Raw genomic sequence first — 14,265 nt, 5'->3', positions numbered from 1 at the left:
GGGCTGGAGTTTGTGTGGTTTCCAGTTTAAGGTCAAAAATCCCGTGCTGCTTTTGTAAAACCACAACCATGCTCATGGCTGTATTGGGTTTGATACCATTTTTGAGGTTTGCCCTTTATGAAAAAGGGCTGAGCTTTGTGTTCTAACCTGCTCCTGATGGTGGGGAGTCAAACATGAACGAACACCTACCAAGTGCCTGGCCTTGTTCTGTGTTCTGGGATGAGGCAATGAACAAGATGCCCACTCCTGGGGTCCCTGGGGGGGGCTCAGTCAGGTAAGTGCCTGCCCTCAGCTCAGGTTGTGACCCCGGGGTCCTGGGATTGAGCCCCAAGTCAGGCTCCCTGCTCAGCGTGGACTCTGCTTCTCCCTCTGCCTCTCCTCCCCTCACCCCCTGCTTTCTCAGTCTCTCTCAAATAAAATCTTGGGGAAAAAAAGATGCCCACTCCTGTGAAGTTCTAGACTAGTAGTTATGAGCTTAAGAAAGAGTATTCTTGGGACACCTGGGTGGCTTAGCAGTAGAGCATCTGCCTTTGGCCCAGGGTGTGATTCCGGGGTCCTGGGATCGAGTCCTGCATGGGGCTCCCCGTGGGGAGCCTGCTTCTCCCTCTGCCTATGTCTCTGCCTCTGTCTCTCTCATAAATAAATAAATAAAATATTTAAAAATAAGTTTTTTTCCCCACGTTAAAAAAAAAAAAACCTTTGGAGGGACGCCTGGCTGGCTCAGTCAGTGAAGCTACTCTGCCTTCGGCTCAGGTCATGATCCCAGGGTCCTGGGATTGAGCCCCACATCGAGGGCTTCTCCCTCTCCCTCTGCTGCTTCCTGACCCCCACCCCACTTCTGCACGTGCTCTCTCAAATAAATAAAAATCTTAATAAATAAATAACCAACCAACCTTTGGAACTTCATTTTAAAGAACTGTATTACATAGTTTTATAGATTGCTCACTTTTGGGTACTGGTGAAATTTCCAGGTTTTATCAGTTATTGACGTGACAAGGATGCTAGTGAATAAATCTTTGCCACGCCTCCCCCGCCACCCCCCTTCATAGTGTTCCTTAACCCAGTGTAGTGGCCAAGGACAGGCCACCCCAAGGTGGGGCACTCTGGCATGCAGATTTGGAGCTGCAGGCAGCAGAGACCCTGCAGGCCCAAGAGAAACTTCCGCCCCTCCTTTAACTACCTAGAAGAGTTGGAGTTGGGGTCTGTCCTAGGATAAGGACTTTTGCCAGAGGTGAATTTTATGAGTGGCCTGTCTGCAGGGCAGGCCAAAGGGCTGGTTAGGGATCTGCTCTTACCACGCCCCATGAAGCAGAGGCCCACATCCCTCCCTTAGTCCCTGATGAATACTGGCCTTGTTTTGTCCGTCTTTGGAATTAGCCATGTCTGTGTGGACTCCCCTCACGTACAAAGTTAAAGTTGATTCTCTGTTGATCTGTCTCGTCTACTGATTCTTATTCTGGCTAGAAGGACCCTGAATGGGGACAGGAATTCTCTTGCCGCCTGCCACCACACTTGCAAAAGTGCCATTTCGGCATCAAAGGGCTTGCATATTTTCCATCAACGTCCCCTTCTGAGGTCCCTGAGCCCGCCACAATTGAGAGGGTCTAGGGAGGAGAGAGGCGGCCCGTGGCCCTTGCTCTGAACATGCCTATCCTCACTCTGGCAACGAGAGGTGAGTTGGGGCCAGCCTGTGTGCTCTAGGCCTGGTTTCTGCCCTTCCTCCTGCCCAGCACGTGTGTGGGTCTGACTCTCATCTCTGAAGCAGGATGTGGGGATGGTGTGAGGCCATGTGGTGCAGGTAGGGGCACTGGGCTGGCAGTCTAGCTGGGCCCAGCCCCACCAGTGCCATCCAGCCTCCACATGCTCATCTGGAATGGAAAACAGTAACTGCAAGGCACCGGGCCAGGGACGTGCAAATATCCCATGGTGTCTCCAGGCCTGCCGTGCTGTTGGGTGACTCGGGGAAAACCAGGAGCCCCGGGGCCTGATGTGCCAACGCAGGAGGAAGGAGAGCGCTCACCTTCCTTTCACCTAAGACACCTTAGGGTGGCTCCTTGGCTGGGGGACTGACGTGTCTCGTGGGTTGTGTCGGGCAATGCAGATTTTCTTCATTTTTTCTAAGCAATTATTTCTTCCTCTGTATAGAACTTTATATAAAAAAAATCTTTATTTTGCTTTCAAGTGATTTCTTCAAACTTTCAGACGCAAAGTTTGAAGGAGATCTTCAGAGGTCCAAAGGATTAACAGAGGGTTCGTGGAGTCACAACACAACACTGTGGATGCAAGCTTACCTCTGCAGGCCCATCTTCGGATGGCTCACGTTCACACCTGCTCTCTTTACACTGAAAGGAAATAAAAGGCCTTGCTTCATCTCATTCATATTTACAATTACAGCACTTGGTGTCATTATACTTGCGGCTTTATACAACAGAACAGGACAGTAGGATTATACAGTGCGAGGTCAATGTACAAAATGTTTCCTTGAACGAAAGAACTATAGCCTGGATACTAAATTCCTGAAAACAAAACAAACCAACTCCAAAACGATCATTTTAAGTGGCACTGAGGCAGCTCAGGCCGATGTGAATTACTCTCCATTATTGCCCAACATCCTACTCAATACCCCCACCCCCACCCCACCCGCTCCCAGGCTGAGTTAGGATCCAAACTTGTAGTGAATACACAGAAAGCCTGTGTGACAGTCTGATGGCCATTCTAGTGTCAAACGGAATCCTTTTAGAGGTTTAACTCTGACAAACTTTCCAGTAACTCTTCAATAATATAGAATCGTCCATAGCATTTGGGCTTTTCCTGTTATTTATGTGCAACTGTCTATGCCTATGACATATCTTCTTCCATTTTCCTAAATTTGCCTTAGAGGATGGGCCTGGCCCCACCAAGCTGGGTGTCGCAGCTCAGTCTCGGGCTGTAACTCGCTCCAGGAGCCACTGTCAAGCGAGACTGCTGACCCGGCAGCCTTCTGACGATGCCATACTGCATCCTCTGGGGACCCCGGGACCTTGACAGCCATGGTGGACGGGGCCTTCCAAGTCCTTGTGAGGAGGGTGGCTGGCCGGGAGGTGTTGCTGCTGTGTTGGCCGAGTTCTGGGACGTCGGTCCCTGCTGCCATGATGCCACAGGCAGAGGGAGAGGACCCGGTTGTAGCCTCTAACAAAGCAGCACCTTGTTCACGAGGTGTAGACACAGGAAGTCCGCTTCCCCTGCCCCACCCCCACCCCTACTCAAGCATCTGTGCTCAGATGTCAGTGAGGCTGGAAGAGTCCCTCAGGGCCTGGGCAGTGCCAGTCACAACACTTGGGTTTCCAGCTGTCGGACTTCCTTGACCACGAGATCAATGTTAATGATTGGGTTGAAGTACAGAGCCCAGTAAAATAAGCAGTTGCAAACAAACTGAGGAATGAGAGGCCAGAACATGGCCACGAAGAGCCCCTGTGTCGATACTTTCCAAAAATGGCTCCACATCCTCTGAGGCACGGTCCTGTGGAAAGAAGAGAAGCATCTGAGGTGGAATCGTGATGGTGTTCTAATGATGACGCCAAGCGCTTGGGCCCTGAGCCCTCTCCCAGTGCAGTCTGGCTGTCTGTGCTGCACAGACCCCTCCGGCCCTGCTGCCCGAGGCATACCTTGGCCTGCCCGCCCATCTTTAACTCCCAGGATGCAGCCTGCAGGGTTGTGCTTGGTGCCGCACCACACAAGGACCCCCCAGCATAGCCCCACCTGCTTTGTCACTGGGTTACACTTGTGTGTATTTACTATCCATATTTTCTCTGAGAGGCTGTAGGCCTTCAGAGTCCAGACTGTCTGTCTTCTTTACCAAAACATCTACAGCACCCAGCAGAGGGCTGGAGCAGAGGAGGGGCTCCATTAACTGTGCAGGAATAAGTCAATAGGAGATTCTTGTCAGGGTTTGGGAACTATTTATAGGGCTGTTACTGACTGACGAGGCCAAGAACTCTGAGTCATAGGATGTTTAAGGCTATAAGGATGCTGGTGTGTTACTTCTGCCTGTCTAGTAGCCACTCCCTTTCTTCTGGAAACACCTTCTGAATTTTCCTTCCGGATATACCCTTCTCCTATTCTTTTCCATGTAGTCTCGGTGGAGCTGAAGCCAGTCCCTGGTTAGGGGGTGAAGGCATATGCCTTGAGCCTGGTCAAGGGAAGCCTGGCATACCCTGCCTCATGTTTTAGGTCCAGGTGGGCATGGGAGCCAGGCTGGGCCAATCAGAGCAAAGGAGTGTGAGCCTGAAGACTGTAAGTGCTATGGGGAAAGAAGTGCTCTCTCTCCACCAGGCTTGCTAAGCTGCTGAGATCTGGAGTGACCATGTGCCCCGTGTGAAGAGAGCTGCCTGAGGCTGAACAACACAGCAAAGAGCAGAGCTATGGAAGAGACAGGGTCAGTTTTGATGAGGGTCTATGGGACCAGCTGTGCGGGAAGCTGTGGAGGGCATTTCTCTTGTCCAGAAAGCCGATTCAGGTTGGTTTTTCTACCATTTGCAGCCAAGAGTCCTGACTCTGGGACTGGTTAGCCCAATGCTCTCATTTTATGCATTAATCCAGAGAAGTTATTACTAGCCCGATGGGTGGCAGAGCAGGATTAGAACTCATGCCTACAGGATTCCTTGCCAGATATCTCTATGCTCTACCACAGTGGCCCTTTCTTTTCTTTTCTTCTTCTTCTTTTTTTTTTAAGATTTTAATTTATTTATTTATTCATAAGAGACAAATAGAAAGAGGCAGAGGGAGAAGCAGGCTCCTGTGGGGAGTCCGATGTGGGACTTGATCCCAGGACTCTGGGACCACAACCCGAGTCAAAGGCAGATGCTCAACCACTGAGCCACCCAGGCGTCCCCACAGCATCCCTTTCCTTAAAGTAGCCTCTTTTTCTCTTATGTATTCCTTTTTTTTTTTTTTTTTTAAAGATTTTTATTTATTTATGATAGAGAGAGAGAGAAAGAGAGGCAGAGACATAGGCAGAGAGAGAAGTAGGCTCCATGCCGGGAGCCCGACACGGGACTCGATCCCGGGACTCCAGGATCGCGCCCTGGGCCAAACACAGGCGCTAAACCGCTGAGCCACCCAGGGATCCCCTTTCTTATGTATTCCTTAATAAAATCCTTCATGCACACCCCCACCCCAAGGAAGTAATGGTATGTTTTACCCGAGGATAAGAGAGGTGGAGAAACTCATGAACAGTAAGCACCAAGAAAACTTCCCTGTCTCCAAACACCAGGAAATTTGCCTATTTGCTGCTTAAGCAGTGTTTCTAAACCAGAGCCCAAGGAGTGTCTTCAAGTTTCTGTAATACTTCGAGGAGGACTCTTCTACCACTTGGTATGTCTTTCTCAGTGCCTGTTGTTCCAGCCACCTCCAATGTACAAAGACACTTACTTCAGTTCGCTTCGTGACCAGATCCTCCAAAAGGAGAATAATTCCAGAACCGAGAGTAACATGGCATTGACAATGAGGAACCGTGACGTCCAGTAATGGACCTCCAGCCAGTCCCAAGCAAATTCAGCAATCAGCTGGTACGGAAGGAAGGAGTACTTGACAAGGAATTCTCTCCACTGCTTCCATGTGGGCTCTCTGAGATCCTTTACAATAACATAAAAATAAGCACAAGTGGACACACAAAATTGTGAGGATGGACTTTTATGGAAAATATTGTGGTCACCAAGGTGAACTTCACATTTATGAAAACACACATTATCCAACAACCTAACTGAATGAGCTGAAATTTCCATCCATCAGCTCATCTTGTAATAAATAATCTTACACCAGATAAACGTTACCAAAGAAGTTGAATAGAGATGCTTATTATGTAACTGGAAGCTCAGAAGTAAAAATCAAAGCATGAGTTATAAATGATAAGGCTTGGCAATGAACTGAAATTAAACCATTTTTTGAACTTCTTCCTCAATGCCTGGGTAGCTCAAACAATTTCCTAAATTTGACATTTTAGCTGCAGTAGAATGCTAACAGATCATGGGAAAATTAAACATATACCTCGAGAAAGTAATTTTGGGGAAAATAAAAAACCTTAACGACAGATATTATCAGATAATTAACCAGAGCATTTAAACAACACATGGAGGCATCCAGAAGGCTAATGGAAGCTCAGCAGGACCGTGTACAATGGAGTAGGTATGAAGTATTCCAAGAGGAAAGTGAGCCTGCTGAGTGGGCAGGGGTCGCTGGGGCTTGTTATAATGGAGACGTAGGGAGGTCTGTGTTCCTAGTCCAACGAGGGCAGGTAATAGCACGAAACTGGGTAATTAGACAAACACTGTCCATAGTGGCTAATCAGCAGGCTTTAAGTACATCCAAGGCTCAAGTCGGTCAGGCAGACACTTGACTCAAGTATTTTAAAAAGGGTTGTTGGAGATTTAGGAATTCTGCTTTAATATTTATGGGTGTGGATCATATATGACGATTCTTATAACCATGTGACTTTTGATTTAAACAGATCAGAGGGATGGCTCCAAGAGCAGCAGTGTAAAGGACATTACTCTAAAATGACCAACCTGACAAAGAGAAGTCATGGAGTAAGTGGGATCCACCAACAATTCTGAAGGACTCCATGGGTCAAACTGAAGACACAAAAGCCAAGGTAGGTAACAACCCCTCCCATTGGCCTGTGGTCAGCTGATGCAACAACTCTCATCAGCAAAGACAGCTTCCTTTTCAGAAGCCACCAGAATGGATGCTAACCCTGCCCTGCGTTGGGACAAATAATAATCCTTTGGGGATCCTCTTAACAGACAGATGACTAAGCTGTGAAGGTCCATAAATCTAACTCTTGGGCCATCTGGACCTACACTATCTTCCTTTAAGCAAAAGCAATGCTGTTCTCCCTTCCCTTAAATATTCCAAGTCCAGAAGGTAGTTCCTCTTGCTATGCAATGCAGAAAATAAAACTGGCTTCTGGGAGTTGGGAGGAGTTGCCTTAGATGTTCCCTTGTAGGGTTTCTCCTTGCAAGGAACAAATGAAGGCCACATATGAAGCCACCATGCTGGCTCTTTCCTAACAGCTACAGCCATGTCTCCAATTCTATAACACACTGAGGAGTGAAAGAACAATTCCATTCAAGGCACTCTGCAGACCTACCAGAAGCTTAGTGAGGATGTCCTCCCCAGGACTGTCTTCTTGCAGAGGGCAGATGGTGTGGATGAATGGTAGGAAAGTGTCTGTGTAGTCAAACAGGTAGAGGTACAGCAGCCCGAGTCTTGGGGAGCTTTTGAGGGCATAGAGCAGGAACAGGGACCTGCCTGGGTTCACGGCCTGCAGAGGACAAAGTGGGTAAAGGGGTGTGTTACAACCATGGCAGCCAGCTCCCCACCCATGCTCCTTCCACAGTCTCACATCCTTTGCCATCAGCCCTTTTTGTGTGATTTGCACAAACGATGAATGAATGGATGAATGAACCAATGAATGGCAAGAAAAGGCCCAAATAATCCATCTGTTGGGCTATATTTAATAAGATCCAATCTTTCTCCGTGGCTTTGGCAAGGATTGGGGGGTGGGGCTGAGAAGCATACTCCTAGGTATGCTAGTAAAACTCAACCTTTTTGGAAAACAATTCTGTAAATCGTATCAGAGAGTCTTAAAAATGTTTAATTTAGGGGTGCCTGGGTGGCTCAGTTGGTTAAGCATCTGACTTGGTTTCAGCTCAGGTCATGATCTCAGGGTCATGAGATCAATACCTGTGTTAGGCTCCATGAAGCCTAGGCATGGAGCCTGCTTAAGATTCCCTCTCTCCCTCTTCCTCTATCCCCCCACCCCCGCTACTGTGCATTTAATTTAACCAATGTATTAATGGTCACCATTTAAAATAAAAGTAATCAGAAATACAGAGGCTTTATGCACAAAATGTTTAGTGCTGCATTGTGTATAAGAGAGAAAGTGGAATCTGCGACCTAAACAATGAAGTTACAGAAGATGTTTTAGCACAGAATTCATACAGCCACTGAAAAACGAATGTGGGAAGTTTTGGGTAATGCTCATGTTATAGTGTTAGGTGAAAAAAGAGTCAAAGATGTGTAGCAATCTGATCTTCCTGCTGCCGGCCCCATTTAAGCCAGACCGCCTTCACATCCATTCCCAGAGAAGCACCTGGCTCACAACAGATGTATTTGTAGAATGAATATATAAACAAAAGGACCACTTAAACTACACACAAGTTGTCTGGGAGAAAAGAGAGTAAGATATAATGTTAACCATATTTGACTCTCAGGTGGGACTATGGGTTATTTATTTTCATTTTTGTCACTTTTGTAAATTTTCCTATAAAATGTGCATTTATATTTTTCCTGATTACAAAGTAACTCAAAGTGACTCAGTTTACTTGATGCTAGTAAGCATCAAATAAAATGGACAAAAGGTATGAATGGGAAAAAAAAAAGGTATGAATGGCTACTTCACCAAAGAAGATATAATAAGGATGCAAAGAAGCACATAAAAAGATGTTATCATTAGTCCTTAGAGAAATGCAAATTGGACCAGTACGTTAGCACCATGCACTGATCTGAATGGGAAGAAGTTGGGAGCAGGGCTCAACAGAAGGGCAGGAGGTGGCTTTGGGGAGTGGTAGGTTTACTACCTTGATCACAGTGATGGTTTCACAGGTGTTTACAATATGTAAAAACTTGTCAAACTGATGAATAAAGGAGATGTGGTATATATATGAAATGGAATATATATTCAGCCATAAAAAAGGATGTTGCCATTTGCAACAACAAGGATGGAGCTAGAGAGTATAACAGTAAGTGAAATAAGTTAGAGAAAGACAAATACCATACAATCTCGTTCATAAGTGGATTCTAAGAAACAAAAAAAACAAAGAAAAAAAGAGCCAAAAAACCAGACTCTTACCTCTAGAGAATGCACTGGTGGTTACCCGAGGGGAAGGGATAGGGGAATGGGTCAAACAGGTGTCAGGGATTAAAGAGCACACTTATTTTGATGAGCACTGAATAATGTATGGAATTACTGAATCATTATTGAATCACTAAGATAACACTGTACATTAATTATACTGGAACTTTAAAAAACTTATCAACTGGTACACTTTAAATATGTATATGTCAATTACAGCTCAAAAAACTATAAAAACACATTCAAGTTATTTGATGCTATTAATGGCTTACTATTAAGTTTTAAGAGTCCTTCTCTTTAAAGACTCACATTGAAGTATTTAGGGGTAAAATAATATGAAGTTTGCACATGCTTTACTATAAGCCCATACATTGGGCGTGTGTGGGGGTGTGGGTAGAGTATTATATAATAAGAATGGCCATAGTTAATACTCATTGAAGTTGGGTGTGTGTACACTCTTCCCTCCATTTTTTATGTACCTAAAATTTCCTGTAGTGAAGATTTAAAAAGGTCCATCTTAGGTCTGGGATAGGTACAAGAATACCTTGAACATCTTATTGTGTAAGAAAATAAAGTATCTGGACAGCAACAGGCAAAAGAATGAAAGTGGACCACTTTCTTACACCATACAAAAAAATAAATTCGAAATGGATTCCAGACCTAATGTGAGACCTGAAACCGTAACAGTCCTAGAAGAGAGCACACAAGCAGTAATATTTTTGGTATCAGCTTTAGCAATTTTTTTCTAGATTAGGTCTCCTGAGGCAAAGGAAGCAAAATAAAAAATAAACTATTGGGACTACATCAAAACAAAAAGCTTCTGTACAGCAAAGGAAACAATCAACAAAACTAAAAGAAAACCTAGGAGAAGATATTTGCAAATAACATATCTGATAAAGGGTTAGTATCCAAAATATATAATGAACTGATACAACTCAACACCCCAAAAATGAATAATCCAATTAAAAATCGGCAGAAGTCTTTTTTTTTTTTAAAGATTTACTTATTTATTTATGATAGAGAGAGAGAGAGAGAGAGAGAGAGGCAGAGACACAGGAGGAGGGAGAAGCAGGCTCCATGCCGGGAGCCCGACGTGGGACTTGATCCAGGGACTCCAGGATCGCACCCTGGGCCAAAGGCAGGTGCTAAACCGCTGAGCCACCCAGGGATCCCCGGCAGAAGTCTTGAATAGACATTTTTCCAAAGACATATACAGATGGCCAACAGACACATGAAAAGATGCTCAACATCACTCATCATCAGGGAAAGGCAAATCAAAACTACAGTAAGATATCACCTAACCACTGTCAAAATGGCTAAAATGAACACAAGAAACGACAGGTGTTGGCAAGGATGTGGAGGAAAAGGAGCCCTCTTCCACTGTTGGTGGGAATGCAAACTGGTACAGCCACTATGGAAAAGAATATGGAGGTTCATCAAAAAGTTAAAAATGGAGCTACCCTATGATCCAGGAATTGCAATACTAGATACTTACCCAAAGAATACAAAAATACTAATTTGAAGGGATACATGCACCCTGAGGTTTATAGAGCATTATCTACAATAGCCAAATTATGGAAGTATCCATTGATTGATAAATGGATAAAGAAGATGTGGTATATGTGAACAATGGAATATTACTGAGCCATAAAATGAATGAAATCTTGCCAATTTGCAAGGACATGGATGGAACTAGAGGGTATTAATAAGCTAAATGAACTAAGAGAAAGATAACCGTATGATTTCACTCATGTGGAAGTGAAGAAACAAAACAACTGAGGGGTGCCTGAGTGGCTCAGTTGATTGAGCATCTGATTCTTGATTTTGGCTCAGGTCATGGCCTCAAGATGGTGGGATCAAGCCCTCATATCATCAGGCTCTACACTCAGCAGGGAGTCTGCTTTCGATTCTATCTTTCCCTCTCCCCCTACCTCATGTGCACACTCTCTCTCAAAAAGAAGAAGAAGAAGAAAGAAGAAAGAAGAAAGAAGAAGAAGAAATGAGAGAATTATAACATCACCATTTTGCAAGTAAACAATCAATGATCATGGTGGCTGCTACCACCAGAAAGAGACAATTAGACATTATGAGCCTCTTGATTCTTGATGGAAGAAAACACCATCACATATGATGGAGTCTTGCTGAATACCTAAACCAATGCAAGCTTCTAGATTTAACTACTGGATTACGGGATATACAGGGGACAGAAGAGCCTGTCAGGTGACACCACAGAGAGGCAGTCAGCTAAATTTAGGATGTGGGACAACTGGGACACATGGGTGGCTCAGTGGTTGGGGCTGCCTTTGGCTCAGGTCATGATCCTGGGATCTGGGATCGAGTCCCACATCGGGCTCCCTATCGGAGAAAGAGAAGGCCTGCTTCTCCCTCTGCCTGTGTCTCTGCCTGTCTGTCTCTCATGAATAAATAAATCTTTGAAAAAAAATTAAGGATGTGGGAAAATTGCAGGCAAAACTATCTGGTTTTGTCAATGAATAAATGCAAGGTGACAGAGGGAGGGGGAATCCATACACTACGAGAGACTTAAGAGACATAATAACCAAATGCAGAATTTGTTTAGAACAAATGACCTGGAAGAAAAAAAGATGTAGTACTACATTTGATTATTGACAAGTTATCTGATATCAGAGAATTGAGTTTTAAAATTTTCTTAAAAGATTTTATTTATTTGAGAGAGAGTGAAAGAGAGAGAGAGAGAGACTACAAGCAGGGGTGGGGGCAGAGGGAGAGGGAAAAAGCAGGCTCCCTAATAAGCAGGGAGCTCAGACATGGGGCTTGATCCCAGGACTCTGGGATCATAATCTGATCTGAAGGCAGACCCTTCATCGACCGAGCCCCCCAGGCACCCCTAGTTTTGTTTTTTTAGAGATGCACAATATTTAACCTATGAAAAATAAGGTATCTTAGATTTTCAAAATAGGGTGGGGGTAGGTGGGGTGGTATCACTGCAATAAACATGTTGTAGCTGGTAAGGGTACACGGCAGTTTTGTACTATTATCTTGCTTTTGTGTAAGTTTGAAGTTTTCTTTTTTTTTTCTTTTTTTTTTTTTTAGTTTGAAGTTTTCTATAGTAAATATCTTTGCATCCTAACTTAGGTGAGAAATAAACACAGGAGTAGTTCTTCATTCCAAATGTTTCCCAAGGGGGATCCCTGGGTGGCTCAGTGGTTTAGCGCCTGCCTTTGGGCCAGGGCGTGGTCCTGGAGTCCCATCCCTTGTCAGGCTCCTGGCATGGAGCCTGCTTCTCCCAATGCCTGTGTCTCTGACTCTCTCTCTCTCTCCATCATGAATATATAAATAAAAAAATCTTTAAAAAAAAAAAAAGTGTTTCCATATATATATGTATATTTTTTTTAATCTCCTCTTAAGGAGCCTTTTAAAAACTTTTTTTCCGGGGATCCCTGGGTGGCGCAGCGGTTTGGTGCCTGCCTTTGGCCCAGGGCGCGATCCTGGAGACCCAGGATCGAATCCCACGTCGGGCTCCCGGTGCATGGAGCCTGCTTCTCCCTCTGCCTGTGTCTCTGCCTCTCTCTCTCTCTCACTGTGTGCCTATCATAAATAAATAAAATAAAATAAAAAATTAAAAAAAAAATAAATAAATAAATAAAAACTTTTTTTCCTCTATAACCCTGCCCCCTCCATGAAATGCTAAATACCACAGATAGACTATAAATCTGTTTATGTACTGTGGTCTTTGGAAGGGAACAAATCATATTTTAAGACTTTTATTTTCTACCCCTCACCAACCAATCGCCATAGGGGCGATACTGTTCTTGTTGGACATGCAAGATCTAAAGGAGCACTGGCCCTAGAAATCAAGTCTGAGTGTGGCCAGCCACATCATGGTCAGTACCAGAGAAAGGGAGATGACCAGGTGACTTATCTGTGGGTCCAGTGTCAGTGTGAGTGCTGAACCAGTAGAGTGGTTGGCTACTTCCTATCGGAGAAAGAAAAACCAACCACCCGGTAAGGTGGTTACGACAGCACTTCAGCAGGGAACGGTTTCTTTCATGTCTAATGAGAACAGGAACTGTACCTGGACACTAAGGCTGGTAGGATCTTATCACACACCTTTTGACCTTCTGGTTAATTGGCTAATTGTCACATGGCCAACCTCAGGGTGGGGCTGGCAGCTCAGATGTGAAGGAGCCACCTGATAAAATTTGCCTGCTTTTACCCTGGGTCCAGAATTAAGTTCCCATTTGCTCTGGTTCATATTAAGATTGCTTTTACGGATTTTGAATAGAGGGCCAACAATAATGGAAACAACAACAAACCTTCTACCTGACGACCTCCATGCCTATTCTTCAAAAATTCTGAAACTAGAGTTATTTTAGTTTTAAAATACATCTACATAGTTAACACAATGTTTTCCGAATGGCCCCCAAGTGTATTGATAAATCTCCCTTCTGTCCAAGTCTCAATCCCCAGATGAAAACATTAACAACAGTCTGTGTATCCTTCTACATATATTCCACACATATGGCAAACATACAGATACATACAAATGTGTGTATTTTCCAATGCGCTTTTATTTTCAGTGAACAGTACAACTGCCTTCCTTACTGGCACACCCAGAGTCACAGAGTCACCACCTTCTACCTTCGTCTGTACACATCTGGGTGGCACCCTATTTATTTAACCTGTTCAAATGATGGGCACTTAGCTGGTTTTCCATGTGCTGCTATTACCAACGATACTGTGGTGAATGTCTCATTTAATGACATGGGGGCTCAAAGTTTAGTTTGTACTGTGACTTTATGAAGTCACTTACCGAGGAGGAGACAGGCACACGAGGCCTGGGTGCCTGCTGGTGTTCCACAGCAAGTGTGCCCTAGAGAAGCCCAGCAAGGAGTGCAGCCAGCCCTGCCCTTGAACCCCAGACCATGCTGCCTGTGCTCCAAGTGCAAAGAAGTGAAAGTGTAGATCATGGGGTAGGCACGACTTAAATGTTAATAGTTATTGATAAACTGTATTGATAAACTGTTCTCTGAGCAGACTGCACTATATTTAGGATCCACAGAACATATGAGTTCTCTTTCCTCTTATGATGCTCTTATTCTGGACAAGATCATAGAGGGGAAAACAATGCACTTGCTTATTTTAGTTTGCACTCCTCTAATTATGGTTGAGCATTTTTTTCCCATGAGCTTATTGATCATTTGTAATTATTTTTCTCCATGCTGTCTTTTTAGGATATGTAAGTCGGTATATATTCTAGATATTTTATATTTTATTATAAATTTATAAAATTTATATTGTATTATAAATATTTTATATTTTATTATAAAATAATATATTCATTTTACAGTACAGTATATGCTAAATCCTATCTGTGGTGCAGTCACAGTGAA

The 14,265-nt window shown here is 44.2% G+C and overlaps 1 protein-coding gene across 2 annotated transcripts in view; it reads right to left on the bottom strand.

Moving 5' to 3' along the window:
• Positions 1 to 2,148: 2,148 nt before the first annotated feature.
• BFAR (bifunctional apoptosis regulator) overlaps positions 2,149 to 14,265 on the bottom strand; it is a 30,660-nt gene continuing 18,543 nt past the window's right edge. For both annotated transcript variants that reach the window (XM_077906702.1, XM_077906701.1), the window contains 3 exons: positions 7,127 to 7,300; positions 5,410 to 5,612; positions 2,149 to 3,499 (listed from right to left, as the gene is read on the bottom strand). In XM_077906702.1, coding sequence (XP_077762828.1) covers positions 3,307 to 3,499; positions 5,410 to 5,612; positions 7,127 to 7,300 — 570 coding nt within the window. In that variant the 3' untranslated portion in view covers positions 2,149 to 3,306. The remainder of the gene's footprint in view (positions 3,500 to 5,409; positions 5,613 to 7,126; positions 7,301 to 14,265) is intronic.

The sequence above is a fragment of the Canis aureus genome, chromosome 8 (genome assembly GCF_053574225.1).
Source record: "Canis aureus isolate CA01 chromosome 8, VMU_Caureus_v.1.0, whole genome shotgun sequence".
Classification (NCBI taxonomy): Eukaryota; Metazoa; Chordata; class Mammalia; order Carnivora; family Canidae; genus Canis; species Canis aureus.
The sequence above is the reverse complement of the archived record's forward strand: the minus strand, read 5'-3'. Positions and strand labels throughout refer to the sequence as shown.